A 21,924-nucleotide genomic window follows, 5' to 3' on the forward strand; every position below is an offset into this window, starting at 1 on the left:
ACACACACACACACACACACACACACACACACACCTGTCAAAGAGTGGAAAGAATTGTTCTAAAACAACAACAAAAAACCAGTGAGGGATGACAATGTAAGAGTAAGAGAATAAGCAGGATAAGAGAATGCCAGGTTACAAATGAGAAACAAGGCAGTCCCTGTTAGGCTGTACAGTGTTAGTGTAAGGATAAGGAATGACCAACTTGCATGATCAGTATCAAATTAATAGCCAGCCAGTAGAATCCAAGACTTCTAAGGGAATTTTGAAGAGAATGATACCTTGTGGCTGTGGGAGGTCTCTTGGCCCCCACCATAATCTCTCCACAACTCCACATGACCATTCTTTCATACCATGTTGATGACATAAGTGTTATAGTGAATATGAGCCTTCATCTCCCCCTCCCCCCCACCTCCCAATGAAAGGCAGTGTGTAAACTTCAGTTTATTTTGGGGGCTAAACTGAGAAAAAGACTTTCCATGTGATTTTGTAAATAAGACTGAGAGAAATCCTGGACCAGAGTTTTCCCAGAAAGTTATCTTCATAGATAGAAATGGTTGGCAATGCTGCCAATTTATTAGTCTGAAAAAGGTTATAAAGGTCAATTATCTGGGAATGTGAACTATCCTCTTGTCCATCCCCTTCCCTGCCCCCCCCCCAAAAAAAAATCAACAAGAGGAGAACTTAATTAATTGATGTCTGGAACTTAATTCAAGTTAGTACAGTCAAGTTCCTTTGTTCTACTGTGATTAAATACCCCTGCAATTGCTATTACATAATTAAAATAAGACTTGAATAGTAGCTCCTTCAGCATAATTTTATTAAACACTAGAAAGTGAAATGGTTTAAAATCAACCACAAATAATTAACCTCCTTTAGAATTCCTAAATGATCTATTCCTGTATTTATAAAAATATTGAATGTTTCAATCTAATGCTATATCGAGTTTCTCTTCCATATGTTTTCTTTCAAATGCAGTTAAGTATAAATGCCTGTAATCTGAGTATATTTTTGTTATGATTTTTGCTACATGAACTGACCTCATAGATGATTTATGTGTAGTACATTTTACAATACATGATTCAAAACTTCCAAAATATTTGACTGAGTATATAAATTACATAATTTACTTCATGTAAACTATGAATACTTGGCAACTTGTTTGTAGAACCTGTATAAAATTATCTTACTGTGATTTTGGCACATGCAGTTTTTCACAGCTTAAAAAAAAACAGACAAATCCAGAGCCATCTCTTCTGTATGCTCCAAATAATAAAAATGTGGACATTCTCTGAAATGCTTAAACAATATTTTCTACTTTTTCACACGAAGATAAACACAGTTAATTTAAAGCATTAAAAAAATTAGAATAATTTTTTCTTTTCAAACAGTTACCTTCTTTCTTTCTAAGTGAAACTATAGCTAGTTAAAACCAGTATATTTTTGGTGCTGCCCTCCTGAAGTTGTCTACCTTAGCACACATGAACTTATTTATGTAGGTATAGATACTCTCCATTATTTCAGATGATCATCCATCCATCCATGCCAGTTTTGGGTTTTTTTTTTTTTTTTTGAGTTTTGCAAGGCAGTGGGGTTAAACAACTTGCCCAAAGTCACACAGCTAGTTAATTATTAAGTGTCTGAAGCCAGATTTGAACTCAGGTTCTTCAGACTTCATGGCTGGTACTCTATCCACCATGCCACCTAGCTGTCCCAATCCCTGCCTTTTTCTATGCTTTTTTCATTTCATATTTTCCTATTGATTTCTTCACAGAGGAGCTAATCAAATCCTAGGTCCTTCTTCTTTGAACATTTTTTGTGGATACCAAACACTTTAATTTTGTGTCTTTTTTCCCCATGTTATGATCAGGCCATCTACTTTTTAAATGCTACATTGAAAGAGAGAGAGGTGGGGTATTTTTGTCTTTATAGATATAAATGTTCTTTTGTGAATTCTTTTACCATTTTGTTAATGTTTTTATCTTAAAGCCTATGTGCCCCCTACCCCAACTCCCATGCATTTCTTTATTGTATCTTTGAGGCATCCAAAGTTTTGATTCTTTGAAGATTTTATTATTTTACTCCTTTAAATAAAAGCTGGCATTTCTGCCTATAACTAGGTTTTAGTCATAAAATACATTTAGAAAAGTGAGATAAGTAATATATGACCCCTTTAGAAAAACATACCTTACATCAGTGGTATCGAACTCAAATAGTAAAGGATCTCAGAGGCATAGTGACTTAGAAAACTAGATTATCTATATTATATTACATTTTTTATGTATTTTGTTTAATATTCCCCATTATTTTTTAATCTGGTTCCACCTTTGCACTCTGGAGGTACTACATACTTTTAGAGTGCTTAGCATAAACCAAACCCAAGTAAATATATAAAACTCTTTTAAATGCCCTGATTTGATATTCGAAATAGATATGTTTTAGTAACACAAATAAGAATTTATGAATCAATAATTTTTGTAAAATGAAGCAGGTAAGATGAAATAGATAAACACTGAAATACTATTTTGCAGTTATAATTAATTACTACCAGAATAATGAAACAAGCTTAAGTCCTGGTATGGTTTTGAATTCAGTAAGCATTCTGTAGGCCCAAAGTGCTGGAGGTACAAATGTGAAAAATAAATTTTTGCCCTAAAGGAACTTGCAAATTTAAATAAAAGTTTATTTAAGCTAATTTTGAAAAAAAATGAAATCAGATTGTCATTTTACATGTTGTAGGACAAATACAAAGGAGCCTTAGCTTTCCCAGTCAAGTGTCTTCCTAATTTTATCCTGCACTAAACTGATTAAAAAAACCCTTTTGATTAATTTAATTATATATATGTATATGTGTATAATTAATAAATTAATAAAATTAATATTTTTAAATGCACATCTTATAAATGGACTTATGGAGGGTTTTTACTTTTTTTTTAATAAATTTGGATACTGCATTTAAAAATCACAGAATTTAAAATCAAAATTAATCAAAATTAATATTTTTAAATGCACATCTTATAAATGGACTTATGGGGGGTTTTTACTTTTTTTTTTAAATAAATTTGGATACTGCATTTAAAAATCACAGAATTTAAAATCAAGTAAACTAGGTTCAAATTCTGCCTGTGTTTATTTTTTTCCCTTTATGACCTTGGACAAGTTCCTCAGTCTTTATTAACTTCTCAGTTACTCTTTTGTCAAATAATGGGATTAGACCTCAGGGATCTATTCTACCTCTAACTTGATGATTCTGTGTTCTTGGATCCTTTATCTAATTAGTTTGTATTTTTTTGGATTCAATTTTAGATGCAAGCATGGACCAAGGCATAGGTGTTGCAAACATTATGAAGATAACTGCATATCTTACTGCTTAAAAGTAAGTCTGTAAATCATGACTAGTGGTAATTAGGAGTGGAAATCACATAATACAACATTAAACTAGAGGAAAATGAAAAATTCTCACATGTTAAGGATTATTTCTTTGTATATGATTTGCAAAACTGAAACTAAGGGTCAATAACAATCAAATTATTTTTATATATACTTTTAGAAGCTCTTTAATTGATAGTGTTAAGGAGAACTTGTGTAAAATCCCTGGAAGACAGGAGAATGAGAAAAAAAGATGGGTCAGCAGGAGAAAGAAAAAAATGTAATTAATTTAGTTCCTTTACAACCCCACCCTAACAGAGCACCTGGAATGTGATTTGGATAAGTAGTCATATATGTACAGCTGTGCATATCTGGTATCCTGGAATGTGACTTTAGGCTTGCCGAGTTGATACATTTTGTTAAGGGGCTGGAATAATGGAAGATTGCCCACAGTTGCTACACAATGAGAGAGAGCCGCCTGTGTCCTCTGGCATAAATTATCCATTTCTCTCGTGTGCTTAGTATTCTTTCCCCTTTTTCCTCTTAAGCACAATCCTATATGAAGGAGATTGTTTGGACTGGAATTAGTTTGCCCATCTGCTACAACTTTTTTCTTTTTTTTTTTATTTGAGATAGTTTTCTTAGTAGACCTCTTTTATATTTTGAAAGCTTTTTTCTTTTTAATTGATATTTTATTTTATTTTTCTAATTACATGTTATGAAAGCTTTTCAACATTCATCCACATGCATAAGCCTATTTTTAAATTACATGATTTCTTTTTATCCTCCCTTCCCAACCCTCTTCACTCAGCTGCAAACAGACAGGTGAATATATCCACATTTATGTTTAACATGATTACAGATTAGTCATTTTCATTTTCATTAGTCATGAGGAAGTAGGATTAAGGAAAAAGAAAGAAACCCATGAGATAGAAAAGAAATACATAAGAGAAATTTTTACAGATTGAGTTTAGTGTTCATTCAGATTCTGTAGGTTTTTTTTGGTTTTGTTTTGTTTTGTTTTTCTTCCTTTGGGTGAGTATAGTGTTGTCTTAGCTGGTCTCCTAGGGTTGTTCAAGCTCTCTGAATTGCTGGGAGGAGCCGCCTCCATCTAGGTCAATCAACTCACAGTGATCTAACTCTTTTTTAAGTTTACATTTTAAAAGACCTCATCAAAATGTTGTTGTTGTTGCTGCTGGGTTTGTTTTTTTTTTTTTTTTTTTTACAGTCTGCCTATACTCCAGACTGAGAACCAGTCTGGAGTAGATTTACAAATGAATAGATTTACAAATTATTGGATGGAAAATTCCCTTGGTTTTCTATAGGAGAGGAGAAAATATCTTTCTGTATTTCAAATTGTAGACCCTTATGAACCTAGTCATTGGGTTTTCCATGCAGTTCTCTACTTATAATCCAAAACCAATTTATAGATTTATAATCCTCAAAGATAGGTCATGGGCAAGATCACCAATTATAATAACTGAGTATTTTTCTATTTCTATAAGGGGTAAAGCTACCTTTCAACAACAGATTTCCTGTACCACTTTAAAGTGATGAAAGAAAGCTCTATACTGTCAGCCATGTCGACTGCTAGTTACTGGAAAATGGTTATACTCTGTAAATCCAATGTGATTCTCGTTCAAAAGGATCTAAAAACAAAAAAAGGAATTTGGAAAATAATTTATTTCTATTTAAAAGAGACTATTGGAATGTTAACTGGCACACACTTATTAGTTGTGTGAACCCTGGGCAAGTCACTTAATCATGTTTGCTTCAGTTTCCTCATCTGTAAAATAAGCTGGAAAAGGAAATGACAGATCACTCCAGTATCTCTTCCAAGAAAACCCCAGATGGAATCATGAAGAATCAGATACAGCTGCAATAGCTGAACTACAATAACAAATATTATTTTACTGAATTAGAAAAAAATCATAACAATTCATTTGGAAGAACAAAAAGTCAAGAATGCCAAAAGAAATTTAAAAAAAATATAAAGGAAGGATGCTTAGCAGTACCAGATCTTAAACTATATGAAAAGGTAGTAATTATTGAAGCTATCTGATACTGATTAAAAAAATAGAAAGGTAGACTAGTGGAATAGAGTAGACATACAATACATGTATAGTAAATGATCAATAATCTTGTATTTGATAAATGTGGAGATTTAAGATTTTGGGATAAGGAGTCATTAAATTGTTGATAATTATTGCAAAATTGAAAAGCAGTATGGCAGAAACTAGGCATATAGATTGTTATCTTACACAATTTACCAAGATAAAAGTAAAATGAATATATGACTTACATATAAAGAGAGAGATATTATGAGAAAATGTGAATAACATGAAACATTACTTATAAGACTTGTAGGTAAGCAAACAAATTATGAATAAAAAAAGTTAGAGAGGAGTAAGGTATAAAATGAATAATTTTGATTACCTTAAAAAGATTTTGTAAAAATAAAACAAAAGTGCCAAGATCAGAAGGAAAACAGAAAATTGGGGGAAAATGTTATGGACTGTTTCTCAAATGTAGGTCTCATATAAATACATAAAGAATTTAGTAAAATTTATAAGAATATAAGTCATTCCCCAAAGGGCAAAAGTTACGAGCAGGCAGTTTTTCAATGAAGAAATCAAAACAGCTTACAGTCATATAAAAAAATGGTCCATACTATTATTGATTAGAGAAATACAAATTAAAACAACCTTGAAATATCATTTTTACACCTATCAGATTGACTAAAATGATTGAAGAGGAAAACGACAAATGTTGGAGGAGATGTGAAAAATTGGGACACTCATTCATTGTTGGTGAAATTATGAACTGATCCAACTATTTGGAGAGCAATCTGGAATGATGCTCAAAGAGTGGTTAAACTGTCTATACCCTCTGACTCAGCAATACTATTATTACATCTATTCCCAAAGATGATCAGAAAACAAGGAAAAAATAACTATATGGTCTAAAATATTTATAGCAACTCTTTGTGGGGGCAAAAACTGGGACTTGCAGGGATGCCTGTCAGTTGGGGAGTGACTGAACAAGTGGTGAAGGATATGATTGTAATGGAATATTTCTTAACTAAAGGAAATGATGAGTTCAATGATCTTAGAAAAGCTTGGATAAACTTATACAAAATAAAGAAGGTAAATTGAACAGAATTAAGATAATGTTGTATATAGTAAGAGTAATAATTATTTTAAGAACAACTTTGAATGATTAAGTCATTTAACTATAACTATAGAGGACAAATGATTGAAGTTGCTATCTGCATCCAGAGAAAGAACTGATAAAAATAGAAGCATATATAGAATTTATACACACACACACACACACACACACACACACACACACACACACACACACACATCCATATCCATATATTTCTGACTAATGGTAGCCTTCTCTAAGATAAAGTGAAGGGGGAAGAAGAGAGAAAAAAAGGAAAAAAAGGAATGCAAGTTGTATATAAATATGTGCAATTTTGTGTTTAATCATATTGTTTTTTAGTAAACTGTACTGGAAATGCTTGTTTTGTTCCATGAATTGTCATTTAAATAAACCTTTTTTTAAAAAAAAAGTATATACTAGTGAGAGTATTAGCTCTATCAGATTCTACCATACTGCAAAGGTTTTGAATATAACCTTGCACCTTCTAAAGACCAGGTTATCTAAGAATAGACTGGCCATTTGGCAATGAACTTATTTCAACCATGGCAATTCATGAAATAAGAATACAAAATGTCTCTTAGTGTTATGTTACTCCTTCTGTTTTAGCAATATTGGTGACTGGGATAAGGATATAAAAGAAGGGGAATGAGATTAAAAGAATATCTTAGTTTTAAGACAATTTTATACACACACACACACACACACACACACACACACACAGCTGTTACACTACTGGAAAAAGTGAATTTTGCAAATTTTGAAATCTAGAAATGAAATTAGAAAATATAAGGGAAGTTGCAGTTAATTAGAAAATTGGATCACCAGTTCAGATAACTGTAGAATTTAGGAAACTGCAGTGTTTGGGGCTTTATACAATAAACACAGTATCAACTCCACCAACTAGGATAGGGAGGTTCTTTATCTTTTAAAAACCAGTGTTCTCATTAAACTATATTACTATGAGTCATGGAGTACCATGTAGTGTCTGAAAAATCACTGTTGAATGAATGTCATGTAAAGGTCTCTTAAAGTTGTAAATTTGAGATCATATGGTCTTATAGAATAGACTAATATATTATGAGCATGTGAATTACAATTATATGGGGAAAATTCCATAAAGGAAGATGTATGACTAGAAAAGGAGAGAAGGATAACAAATGAATAGTTTTCATGCTATATCAGTAAAATGTCAAGAGATCTAGAGAATGATCCCTCCAACTCATTGAGTGAATGGATCCCACATAATTTCAAATATTTATTAAAGTAGGTTTTCATTTCTGTACCTTTTTAAAGTATATGAAAGGTCTTCTTACCAAAATCCTCTGTAGTTGGTATTGTAAGTATCCTCATTGTATAGATAAGGAAACTGAGACCCATAGAGATGAAATGATTTGCCCCTGGTCACACAGCTAGTTATGTAAGTTGCAAAAATAGGATTTGAACCATATATCTCCTGACTCCAAGTCCAGTTCTTCTTTCCTCTATACCAAGCAAGTGTTCCTATTAATGTAATAAAGAGAAAGCATTTATTCAGAGGCTACTGCTGATATACTGTATCAAAAAGAAGTTAGGAATAAGATAGGTTGTTCATATGGTATATGAACACTTTTTAGCATCCTTCCCTGAACCAGTTAGTCTTGTTCTCTAGATATCATATGTCAGTTTGGCTCAGTTGAAATCAGAGAAAACAAAAATTTTCAAACACCAGCTATTTCCAAATCAATTTCCTTTGGGGTTTTAAGCATTTACCATAAATGTAGAGAAATGTTGATTATAAATATATAGTTTTTGTGTTATCAGCATCTCATTTGGATAATGTGCCATAAAGCTGTCATCTTCTTTTGGATTTTCAGCCTGATTTGATAGATCAGTAAGAGAAAATGTTCATATAATTGTTTCTACTTCTTTAAATTTATTCTGACATATTCAGTTCTAAATTTCTATCCCTATGGTCTTAAAAAAATGGAAAAATTGCTTGTCTGTCAAAAGACTGTATGCCTGTTGAAATAATTCAGGGTTGTTGGCTGTATTGTTTTTCTAAGTTTCCTAAAGTACTTGATTCTGTTAGGATGTGGGTTTTCACATTTGTGCTTAAATGGACTTTTTTCCTTCACTCCATTCTTAAACCAAATGGTTTAAGAATTAACAATCCTAGTCAGTAAGATATGGAAATATCAAGAAACTTATTAACATATAGACACACTCAGTACATGCTTTGAAATGTTTAAACTTTTGCATCATATGAATTAAATGCACTCAACCTAAAATGTCTGTTCTTTAATAATAATAACAGTTTGTGCTTGTATAATTGCTTTATAGTAATACAATCGATATCATGAATACTTTAAGGATAAAAGAATTAAGGTTTCCAGAGCTTATTGAGCTTTACATGGCTGGTAAATGGCAGTGTCAGGACTCTAATATAGTCCTTTTGACTTCATGTTCAATGCTGAATGGACAAAAATATTTGAAAGTGTAATAAATTCTGAGGATGTCTGTAAAATGAACTTTTAAATGCTTTTTGGTCCAAGAGCTTGAAATTCCATTTTCTGTTAACATTCAACTAATGTTTTATTAGTGCCAACCTTGTTCAAGGCACTAGGAAGAATACAAAGATGACCAGCACACAGTGTTTAACTAATATTTGTTGAGTTGAAAAATATTAATGTTTGTCCATCATTTTTGAAGAAGACCATGACATGAGGGGAGGAGCTGCCATGACAAGCATGTGAATTGGATTTGAGTGAGTGGGAGCGGTGCTAAGTCATCAGAATGACTTTCTTCTCCAGAGTGGTCCAGTGGCCAGATATGAATCAGGATGACTGGAGATGGCCCTGGATGCTAGGCAATCAGGGTTAAGTGACTTGCCCAAGGTCACACAGCTAGTACAAGTCAATTGTCTGAGGTAGGATTTGAATTCTTGTCCTCCTGACTCCAACCAGTGCTCTATCTACTGTGACACCCAACTACTCCAATGAAATGAAAAATGGAAAAGCAAAATTCTCAGTCTTCAAGAAATTTGCAATAGTAAACAAGTAAATCAATGCAAGGTAGAATGTAATATGGTTCAAGAGCATGAGATACAGGGAAATTGTTAATACAAAAATATGACACATTTCTTCCTCCTTTCTCCTTTCCTAGGGCTTCATCAGAATGTTTAGTGTTGGCTATTTGATTCAGTGCTGCCTTCGAATCCCCTCAGCATTCAGGCATCTGTTTACACAACCATCCCGGCTATTTTCTCTCTTCTATAACAAGGAAAACTTTCAACTTGGAGCTTTTCTTGGCTCTTTTGTCAGTATATATAAGGTAAGTTTTTCAAAAGGAAAAAAAGGAAGGTCAAGCCTATAGCTGTTAATCAAAGTATTTTAATACATCTATATTATATATTTTTCATGTCTTAATTATAATTTTGTCAAATCTAGATGTAGAGATGAAATTAATAATATAGGTTATAATTATTTCTTTCTAGTTTTAAATAGATAAATATGTAAAAGCAGTTTACTCTTACATACACTATAGAAGATTTTCAAAGATTTAACTTTACCGTCGTTTCTATTTGACAGTGTCCTTTCAGATATTTTAAAATTATGTAAATCATTTTTTCCTGAAACTATATTGAGATGGAGATGAAACTGTTGTGTTCATCTCCTTAGGTGTTCATTCTCCTTTACTATCAATAGTTGTTGAACCTAATGACCAACTCAGAGCTTTCACCAACTATTAGAACTGTGATCAGGACACATAAATTGTTAACAAAGTCATTAGTACTGCTACATTTTCTGCAGTAGGTGGTAACCATTTTGTTTAAAAGAAAATGAGAGCATTTAAATGTTTTATTAAATCATCAAAAGCAAAATTGAGCTAAATGAGATCAGCCTATATTTTTTGAGTTGCCTTCTAAACAATTTTGGATCAGATTAATCTTTGGACTCTTGTAGATTTCAGAGAATATTTGTTTTTATAATAATTTTCCTGTGAAATATAAGTTCATTTGTTTTAAGGGGAGGAAAATTTGGCAGATGATGGGTAATGAATGAGGGTTATCTCCACTTACAGATAATTCTCTACTTTGATAAACACAGTAATGCTGAAGATTTTATTTTTAAGTATGCCCATAGTAGGGTACCATTGTCATTTTGTGAATCTATTAGAAGCAACAAATTTTAACTTATACATTCTCATAAGCATTTCTTTTCTGCTCTTATGTTGTGATTCATGTTTTTGTTATAGATGCCCAATGAAGTGATCACAGCAACATTTGTAAGCCCAGGCCCATTTCCTCTGCTGTCCAACATACGTCATTACTATCTTCCAAAGGGAAGAACAATTCTACCAAAAAATGCAGAGGGTATATTTAACAGCCATATGTAGCTGATTTTTTTTATTATTTTTGGCCACTTCATATTCCTGTATGAGTATGATGCTTCAAAAAATGACCAGATCATGACCATATGATATTTCTTGTTTAATGTGTTTATGTTTTGCATTTTGTGCCAGCTTTTACTGCTCCATTCTCAACTTGTTCTTGCAAGTTAGGAAGATGGAAAGTTTTGCAACTATAAAAACAAATTCATGAAGTCTAAATAATTTTTCCCAGTTTAAGAAAAATGGGTTGCTAATTCCTTAAATTTAGAATGATGCAGTTCTTTAGCCAAAATGTAATTTAAGACCATAGTCATTTATTGAATTTTTATTGAACCTTAGTGTACAAAGGAACTTTTCATATAGATACTCAAACCTTGGTTAATGGGACAGTTTACTAATACATAAATAGTTTTTTTTTTCATTTTACATGTTGACATGTGTGTTTTTAGCATTGACTTTTTTACTTTAACATGCCAAGAGCTGAATTTTTAAGTTTCATAGTAAGTAGTTTTCTTTAATAGTAATTTGCTTACTATTAATTGTAATTTACCTTTAATGAATTTGTCTGGAATAGCCTAGATTTACTGGGGAGCCACAATGTGTAAACTCCACTGAGAGTAAGTTATTCACCTATATTATAGGTATGCAAACTATAACCCATGAACCAAATCTAGCCCATTGCCTGTTTTTATATAGTCCTTGAGCTAAGAATGATTTTTACATTTTGAAAAATGAAGCCATTCTTGGATTAAAAGCTATTGGCACACAAAACAGTTTGCTGACCTCTGATTTATGAGTGTTTGAACACATAGGTGTCAAACTCAGAGGGACTCTCCAGTTCACAGGAGCCCGATTAAGATATAACTGGAACTTTTCAACAAAATAAGTAAAATGACATAGAATGTAGTATAAAATTGTGGGGTTTATATGTCAGTATGTTACTCATAGGAATCTGTTTCTTTTTTGAATGTGATACCTCTCTTCTAGAGTAACTGGATTCCATTTATATTATATTTTTCATATTTATTTTGTATTTATCATTGATCTAAATTAAAACCTCCATATTAATATTTTACTTGCTTTCAAACTTAATTAATTCCCATTGATTATTAAATCAAATTAAACATCTCATCTGAGTACGTCAACATAAATTGGTCCCATTTTATCTCCCCAACCTTTTATTCCAATATTCTGCAAAATGGTCATGTATAATCTTGAGACATATTATACATACATATATATGTATAAAATCTTTATCTTTATTAAAATTCTAGTCTCTTTTTGACTTCAGTATTTATGCTCTTACCCATTGTGAAACATACTTTTCATTTGAATATAGACTTATAAATATTAAGAACCCATATCCTCAAAAAAAGTCCTTTAAGTCCATTCTTACCCACATTAATCTCTTCATACCCAACCTCATACTTCATATTTAAACTATGCATTTTGTCCTTTATAATATAATTTTTGTGCATGATAGAAAGTACAAGGTGTTGAAATAAAAATAAACACTTCAGTAACTCTTTACAGCATAACACTATGTAGTTAAAAGACTGTGTATCATCTACCTCAAACTTACCATATGATTTTAATGTAGTTACATATATTGGTAATTCTGTTTTGAATTCATAACATCTGCCAACCTCAGTAACATTTTTTCAGTGCCTCCCAAAATCACATTGATTAAAAATGTCCAGTGTCATTCCACCATTTTGAATTTCTTATTCTTTTACCTGTAATCCAGTAGATGGTTTTATCTCCCTAATATAAATTATCACATTTCTATGTTGATCTACATGCTCAGTATTAACACCGTGTGCATATATTTTACTAAACTACCTCATATGCCTTCTATTCTACAGCTCTTTCGAGTGATTTTACTAAGTGCTTAAAGAGTTCAATAGCTGTTTGGTGATTGAATTGAACATGCTGCTGTTCATTGGTAGAAGCAGAAAATGACTAGTAACTTTGCCTTTTCCATTGAATTACTTTCCCCTTATCCTTTAAGATTTCCTATTTAAGTATGATTCGAACTTTGAAGACAAATTATTGAAGCTTCTATCAACTTGTTTTGTATTTTTAGTGAGACAGGGTAGTCTAAAAGATCACAATAATGAAGTATTTAAAATACTTCTATAAGATTTTTGAAAAATTAATTTATTCTTCATAAACTTAGATTTTTGTGAATGGAAGTAGTTAAAATCCTATCCTTGAAACTCTATTTTTCTTGTTGTTTCATTTGCTATCCATGATTTTAGGGTCTGTTTATTATTGAAATATATGTTGCTTATATCACCATTTCAATATTGATTTATTTTCAATCTGATATTGAAATTTCTTGAGACATATTTATCTAACAAACATTTTCAAAAGACAGTGAATTTTATTTCCAGTAATGACTGCCACTGTATTAATTTCCAAAAGTTGTCAAATGGAAATATTATTTTGTATTTCTTTTTATATTCACATGTATCCTAATAATGGCAAATATATGGACTTAAAACAAAAGAGCACATTCAATCTTTTTTGAATAATTTGAATAACTTCTCCATATTTCCTCTGTTACCAGTCTAAAAGTGAAGCAACAGGAAATAAACAAAAGTTACATACTTTCTGAAGGAATATATGAATTTTTCTTGAAACTTAGTTATTTGCATTTTGGTGCAAATCATATATTGGTGTGTAGGGATCTCTCTTAAATGGATTTTCATATTCACATATAACTAGCCACAGTAAATAATGGAGTCTGATATTACTTGATTGGGTTAAATTTGGACCTATGTTAAAATTATTATATAGAATTTGCTAATATAATGAATTCAGCTCAGTGGTATTAAGGATGATGAATCAACATATTTTTTCCAACTACCTAGTTATTTTGAATTTTTTTTACATTTTCAACATTTGGAATTGATTAAAGATGTTTTTGTTTTAATGAGCTTTACCTAAAAATGTAAATTAACTAAACTATTACGTTTTCCCCTTAATATAGGGTACTAGTTGCTTCCTTCGCTGGGTGAGAAACTTGGATGATGAGCTACATGCAATTATAGCTGGTAAAGCAACAATAAAACACTAATACTTTTTAATTTACGAACCTGTGGGGAAAGTGACAATAAAAACACAGGAGCATAGGTATGAGCCTTGTGGATCCCAGTATTATGCAAGGATTTTAGACATTATCAAATTGTAATATAGTGAGTTTTCTCAAAACATTTCTTTTGTCATCCTGAGAGATAGTGTTTTCTTCTTTAGTAATAATTTATATTTCCCAGGCATTTAAATAATTTAAAAAACTATTCTTAAATATATTTTTAATCAAGTACTTCAATGTAAACATGCTTTTTACTTAATTTAGTATGAGGTTTACTTAGGAAGGAATTAGTTCCCTTATTCCTATTATGTTGAGGATATGTTTATGTATTGCATGGATTCTAAGAATAATTGTGTGCATTTACATATAAATAAATGTGTGTGTATATATATATATATATATAGATATAGATATAGATATATATATATATATATAGACACACATATTTTTTCAGTTCCTTTATATGTAAGATTCACTCATATAATTCACACACACACACACACACACACACACACACTCACAATCACAGTCACACACAACCATGTACTTTTCATAACAGATCACGAGTCAGACTAGCAAGTGGTACAAGTATTGGTTCAGGCTTCATTCCTTTGATCAGAGACAAACCTGAAGAAGATTTAGGTTAAATAGGACTTAAGAGGTCATCTAACTTAACCTGAACCTGAGCGGGAATTGATTATTCAATTCCCATGGTCACCTAGTATCTAAAGACCTCCAATCATAGGAATCCCACTATCTCATGATTCTATTCCACTTCTTAATCTTTGGGAAATTCTTCCTTTTGAGATATATTTTTTTATTAAACTTCCGTCTTTTGTTCCTATTTCTGCTTCCTGGAGCCAAGCAAAACATATCTAATCTCCCTTTCACATGACACTCCTTCAGATACTTGAGGAGAGATACTATATTGCTCTTAGGTAGGCTAAACCCTCTACATTTCCTTTAATCCATCTTGATATTTTATAGTTATTAGTCTTAGTTTATTTTTAATTTAATTTTCTTTTTCATTATGAATATAACAAACTTTGCTCTCTTCTCCTATCTTCTGTACTCATCTGCAGCAGGGAAAAGAGAAACGTTATTCCATCAGCTTTCCTCCCCTTGCCTCCAGCTGCCTTACCCCTAAAAAGATTCCATCATGAGGTCGAATCCCTCATAATGGTGATAATTCACTTGAACTTATTCATTAATAACTAATTAACTTACATCAGTCATATATCTCCCATTCTAGTGATTCTGAACTCCTGGTTGTATTATTCAAACTCTCCTACATTCCCTCCTGTTCTTTCCTTCATTCCCTCCACACTCCTTACACTGTGCTTTCCAAAAGGCCTGCTTTTTGGGTTCTTACTGAAACTTTGTTCCCTCCTGATTCTGGTATCACTTTTATTCATTAACTAACTCGTTGAAGTGAGGGACTGGAATATGTCTTGCTCCCATTGCCACTTCCAAAATCTCCCTATCACCATCAAACAATAATCTCTCATCCTTTGTGGTTCATTCAATCCATATCAACTAACCCAACAAAATTCCAGTAACTATTGTCTGCTAATCTCAGTACTTCCCTTCCTTTAAGAATTCAGTCCCTGACTCATAGTCTTTCTCTTCTTCTTTCATTTTTAGAGTCCTCACTTGAGGACTTCAATAAATTTTGTTCTTGTTAAGTCATGTCTTACTCTTCCTGACCCCATTTGGAATTTTCTTGGCAAGAAAATACTGGAGTGGTTTACCATTTCTTTCTCCAGCTCATTTGACAGATGAGCAAACTTAGGCAGATAAGTTTAAGTGACTTTCCTAGGGTCCTAAAGCTAAAGTAAGTGTCTGAAACCAGATTTGAACTCATGAAGAAGAGTTGTCCTGAATCCAAACCCAGCATTCTAGCCACTGAACCATTTAGTTGTCTCTCTTAATATTTACTTGATTTTCTGCAACTTCCATCTTTTGTTCCTATTTCTGCTTCCTAGAGCCAAGCAAAACACATCTACTCAACATATCTTACTATCATGCACAGGTCTTGCTATCATGTACACCACTTCCAAGGGGATAGTTAGGTGGCATAGTGGATAGAGCACTGGCCCTGGAGTCAGGAGAACCTGACAGTTAATAATTACCTAGCTGTATTTTCCAGACCATCACTCTAGCAATAACTACATTTTTTCCCCTTCATTGTCTTTATTCCTTAATGAGCCAGTTCAATTCTGTTCTGTCATTTCTCTTGAATTTTTTGACTGCTTATCCTTTTGAATATTTTGTCCTGCTAAATATCACCTTCTACTGCTTTCTCTCCTACTCATGTGATAGTAAACAAAGCTAAAGAAAATCACAAAACCATGCTGTCTTGATCTGTCACAAAATTATTCTGTAATCTTGTTATGTAGCCTTGACTGTATCTGACTGTACCCTCAGTGCAGCAAGGCAATCCTTTTAGACTGCTCTAATTGATTTACTCTTCCATTCACCAAGAGATCTTTTCCAGTTACCTTCTTCTCCCCCATCCTTGGTACAGAAAACCTTGTGTGTATTTCTTTGACAAAACTGAGATGTTTCACTGAATTCACTCTTCTCTCCTTCTTCTCATCTTACATTTCCCAGATGCCTTTTGCCACTATCACTTCATGTTTGTCTCCCATGAAAAGGAAGCTTTTCTCTTGGTGAAGACAAACTTCTCTCCTGCACAAATGATTCTATTCCATCCTGTTTTCTGCCAGCAATACTGCCCTTTGTCATCTCCACTTTCTCACCTCAGTCTTTCTATGTATATTTACTGCTTCCTTACTCTGTACAAACATGCCCATGTTTTCTTCATCCTCAAAAAATCCTCACTTGAGCTGTCCTTCTTTTGAGCCACTCTTCCCCATCACATATTGCCCCTCTCTTTTGTGGCTAATTTTCTTCCATGAGGAGGTCATCCTCAGTAGAGATCATCACATCCTTTTCTCTCACTCTTCTTAATTCTCTCCAATCTGACATCTTATCTCATCATTCAGTGAAACTTGTTCTCTTCACTTTAGATTCATCAGATTGGCTAAGATGACCAAAAAAGTAAAATGGCATCCTGGAGGGACTGGGAAAACAGATATGCTAATGCACTATTGGTGGAGCTGTTCAACCATTCTGGAAAGCAAGTTGTAACTATTTCTCCAAAGTGATTGAATTATGCCTTACTCAGCAACATTAGTATTAGGTTTATACCCCAAAGAGATCAAAGAAAGATGGAAAAAATGTTTATAGCAGCTCTTTTTGTAATAGCAAAGAATTAGAAATTGAGAGGACACCTATCAATTGGAAATTAGTTGAATTAATGAATAGTATTTGGCTGTGATGAAATACTATTGTGCTCTAAGAGATGATAAAAGGAACAGTTTCAGAAAAACAGGGGAAATTTATAAGAACTGCAAGGGGAAGTGAACATATAATAAACACAATAACATAAATGCAAAGAATAAAAAGTTGCCAAAATGCTGTGTATTATTAAAATGCCCCTCAAGAAGAAATGAGAAAGTGTACCTTTCAGGTTTCTTTGCAGAAGTGGAGGATTATGAGAAAGAAAAATTATATATGCTGTCAGACTCAGTTGACCTGTTTGATTAATTTCATCATTTTTATTCTCTCTCTCTCTCTCTCTCTCTCTCTGTTAATTTTTTTTTGTCCCAAATAATACAACTAGTTATGGAAAGAAAGAAATGAAGGCAAAATGATAAAGTTTTTAAAATTTCAAGTAGATTATTTACAATATATCAAAAGTATTTGCTTGTGGAAATGAAGATAAATTATTGACTTAGAAACTGATTTTATGAAGTTTAATATGAGATGCCTTCTCTCTTCCCAAACTTTAACTTAGTTTACAAGCACTCAGGAATACTATTATCAGGATCTGATACACCTACAAAAAGTAGTGCCATTGATCTGGGTAGAATTATTGAACTATATTAAATTAAACCTTTCAGAACCTTTTCAGTCTTTCCTTTGTTATTTGTTGTAGGATTTTTGGCAGGTGTATCAATGATGTTTTACAAAAGCACAACAATATCCATGTATTTGGCTTCCAAACTGGTAGAGGTAAGTAAATGTTTCTTTATGTACATTATTCTAAAATATGTGTTCTTAGTCTGGCCATTGAAGCCTGAAGAAGTATCACAAGTTCAGATTCCAGTGACTGTCATTAAAAAACATAACACAGGGTTTTGTTTAAAATTATTTTAAGCATATAGCATAAACATGCTCTGTATAGGAATTCAATATAAACTTATTAGAGAATGCTTTTATCTAGTGTTTTAAGTCAAGCAGTAGCATCTTCATTTCCATCTTTTCATTGTCATATGGTTGTCAGATCTGGACCAGGCCTTTAGATCAAAAATATGTGCTAGAGAAAGGATTCAATGGAATCTTTGGACAATTTAATTTATGACCAAAATGAATTCTTTATTTTACTTAGAAATAATATTTTCAATAATATTTAGCAGAGAAATATCAAGCTCCCTTTAAATATTATAATTTTAGCATTCCTTGATGTGATTTTCTTATAGAGATTCAGTAATTATATTTTGTGTTAATTGAACTATAATTATATAGTAAGAGTCAGTATGCCTAGCATAGCTTTATGAACAATTTTTTAAAAATCTATGAATCTGTCCATAAGTATTTCCTATTTACTATGTACCCAGCACTTTGTGAGGAGGAAGAATTAGAAAATTTTAGACTTGGAAGTGCCTCGGACAACTGAACATAATTTCCTCTAAAACATCCTTGACAGGGTATCATCAGGACTCCCCTTGATATCCTTTAGAACTAAGGAATCCATCACCTGCTGAAACCACCTTTTCAGGTTTTAGACACCTTAATTTTTAGAAAGATTTTCTTCACCTTAACCCCACATGTGCCTCTATAAATTTTATTCTTTAGTCCTACTGAGTTCTACCCAAACAAAGCAATTCTTTTTTTCATACTAGTTTCCTAAATGCCTAAAAATAACTTAATATTTCTTCCTTTCTGTCTTCCCTCCCCCACTTCCTCTGTTCCCAGTTAACTTAAACAATCCCTATTTTGCTTAATGATTCCTTATATGGCATGGTCAAGACTCCAGAGACTTGTCACTGCCTTCTCAGAGCTCTCTAGCTTATCACAGGGATGCCCAGGACCAAACACTGTGATCTGACCAGGCAGACAGCAATGGCTTTGACACCTCCCTTGTTCTGGAGGCTGCTTTTTGTAACGTAAGCTAACAATGTATTAGCTTTTGAGATTTTTGGTTTATAATATTGACTCATGCTTGTAGGTCTTCTAAAACAGACAGATCGTATTCACAAAAGCATAGTACTTTCTTTATTTGGACCTGCATTTTCACTGGTGTAGGTAACCCATGTTAGGGAAACTTCTCCCAGTGAAGATCCATAACTATTGTATAATTTAATAATTTTAGAACACTGAGAGGGTAAGTGATGTACACAAGGTTAAACTGTTAATAGATATCAGAAAAGGGACTTAAATTAGGTCTTCTTGACTCCCTAGCCAGCATTTTTAATTGTCTTTTTTTTTTTCTGTTTAGATTTGGCCATTGTCCTATGCTCTTTGATATTTTGTTCTCTGAGTCTGTTGCCCAGGTTGTTAGCTATCCTTACATGTTGTTTACAGATTTAAAAATCAATATTCTTTCATCCAATTCATTGTTGAATATAGTAGGATCAAGAATAGATCTTTAGTGATCTGACAGAAGTGTATTAAGACTTTGTCTTCCTTTGGGGAATGTATGCTGTAGTTGGGGAAACAAAAGTTAGACCCCAGAAATAATTAGAAATCCACTTATTTTAAACCCCAAGGAATCTCAGGATTTCATTGTACCTTTTGGAAATTTACTTCTGCATATTCATTAAATGGTTCTTTAATATAAATGCAATATAATACTCTACCTGAATACATGCGACCCTGTAATCTCATTGTTTTGTCATATGGAGTTTTCCCAAATAAATTTTGAGGCCTTTGTGAAAAGGGTAGCTTTGATGCTATATATTTTTTTATATTGACTATAGGCCAACTGGACTCATTAACAGCTTGATAAATAGGTGTTTTGTTTGATTTTAAAATTACTGCTGCATGTTTTATGTTCCCCACTTTTGTTTATGTCATATTTGTGTTTCATGAGAATTTTTGAATAGCAAAAATGTTGCGATATTACATATAATAGTACAATTTTTATTTGAAGTGGCATCATTTATAAATCTTGTATTGTGATTATTTTGTAGACCATGTATTTCAAAGGTATTGAAGCGGGGAAAGTTCCCTATTTCCCTCATGCAGATACCATCATATATTCCATCTCTACAGCAATTTGTTTTCAGGCAGTAAGTATGTCTTTTGAAATGGGAAATGAGATTATTTTAGTTTCTAATGCTTATTATATACCCAGTGGGAAAACCTAAAATATTACCAGCCCTATGGGTAGAGTGTTTCACTTATCTTTCAAGATCAGGACAGGAATCATCAAGAATATGAAATATCTTCCTGTGTCAGATCTTGTTATATGAATATGCTGCTTCTTGAATTGATGCTCAGTTCAGTTTGAAAGTAATTTTGAACTCTAATGTAGTAAATAGTCCACTAGGGATAGAAGAATTTTCTTGTGCTTTCCAAGTCAACAGAATATTCCCAAAAGGAATATATTGGCAGCATTGCTGCCATACCAGTAGTATTCCCTAATGTTACCAGCACAAAAATTAATTTTTATAGAAATAGCTAGTTTCATTTTTTTCATTCATATTCTACCAAAGACTTTTATTATTGCATTAAGGCAATTGTGGACTGAGTTTGGATAGGGTTTTTTGTTTGTTTGTTTGTTTGTTTGTTTTTTGAATTGAGAGTAGGATGATCATTTATTCCAGCTGGTAAAGTACTAAACAACCAGTGCATACTCAATAAATGCTTCTTGAAGATGCTGACTACCAGTTAAATTATTTTCTAAAGGAAATATTTAAAGATTATTGGACTCTTTAAAGATTATCCTCATTGTTCTTAGGAAAAACACCATTAGATTTAGCACTGATATTCTTGTGTATAGCATATATCATGAGTATAACAAAATTAAACCTAGACTTGCTCTATCTTATAAGCCTGATTATGTTTTTATTATATCCTGAAAAAAGTTTGATAGTATTATTTTTTTAGGCTGTCATGGAAGTTCAGACCTTGCGACCATCTTACTGGAAATTTCTTTTAAGACTCACCAAGGGCAAGTAAGTGACTAATTTTATTTAAACAATTTAAATTTCTTCAAAAGGAAAATTATCAGTTTATAGAAAAATTCATAAATCAAATGAATATTTCATAGAGTTCAAATCAGCTAACCTTATATTTTCTCCATTTACCACCCCACAAGATATGCATTTAGTGAATATGATTATATACTTCTTCATCCCTATAAATATTTTAGAAATGCTATTGATTCTAGATGAATACAATATGATTTTGCTGAAGCCTGTTGGATGTTATGTTCTCTCTCTCTCTCTCTCTCTCTCTCTCTCTGCATATATATATATATATATATATATATATATATATATATATATATGCACATGTGCATTTATATTCATACCTAATTTTATAAGTACAAGAGCCTTTTTTTCTTCTTTAAACTTAACATGTTCAGAAGATTGGTTAAAAATCTAAATCCAAAAAATTGGACTATTGAACAATTTTGGAAAAAATATCAGTAGTTCCAAAAATACCTTTCTGAACCACATTCGATTTATCTGAGTCAGCTAGTTGTCTGTCCCATTCTTTTAGATTTTCAAAGGTGGATAATATACACCCTTCTTCAATAGGCTTAAAATTTAATCACTCACACAGTAGTTATTTCTTTACAGATTTAAGCTCCCTCCCCTTTTTTTTGCAAGGCAATGGGATTA

At 32.2% G+C, this 21,924-nt stretch overlaps 1 protein-coding gene across 5 annotated transcripts in view; it reads left to right on the plus strand.

Moving 5' to 3' along the window:
- The window catches only part of TMEM135 (transmembrane protein 135), a 336,711-nt gene that overhangs the window by 304,571 nt on the left and 10,216 nt on the right, over nt 1-21,924 (plus strand). For all 5 annotated transcript variants that reach the window (XM_074217071.1, XM_074217067.1, XM_074217068.1 and 2 more), the window contains 6 exons: nt 3,307-3,376; nt 9,682-9,849; nt 13,904-13,967; nt 18,009-18,085; nt 20,266-20,364; nt 21,185-21,252. In XM_074217071.1, coding sequence (XP_074073172.1) covers nt 3,307-3,376; nt 9,682-9,849; nt 13,904-13,967; nt 18,009-18,085; nt 20,266-20,364; nt 21,185-21,252 — 546 coding nt within the window. The remainder of the gene's footprint in view (nt 1-3,306; nt 3,377-9,681; nt 9,850-13,903; nt 13,968-18,008; nt 18,086-20,265; nt 20,365-21,184; nt 21,253-21,924) is intronic.

This window comes from Macrotis lagotis, chromosome 1 (genome assembly GCF_037893015.1).
Source record: "Macrotis lagotis isolate mMagLag1 chromosome 1, bilby.v1.9.chrom.fasta, whole genome shotgun sequence".
Lineage (NCBI taxonomy): Eukaryota > Metazoa > Chordata > Mammalia > Peramelemorphia > Peramelidae > Macrotis > Macrotis lagotis.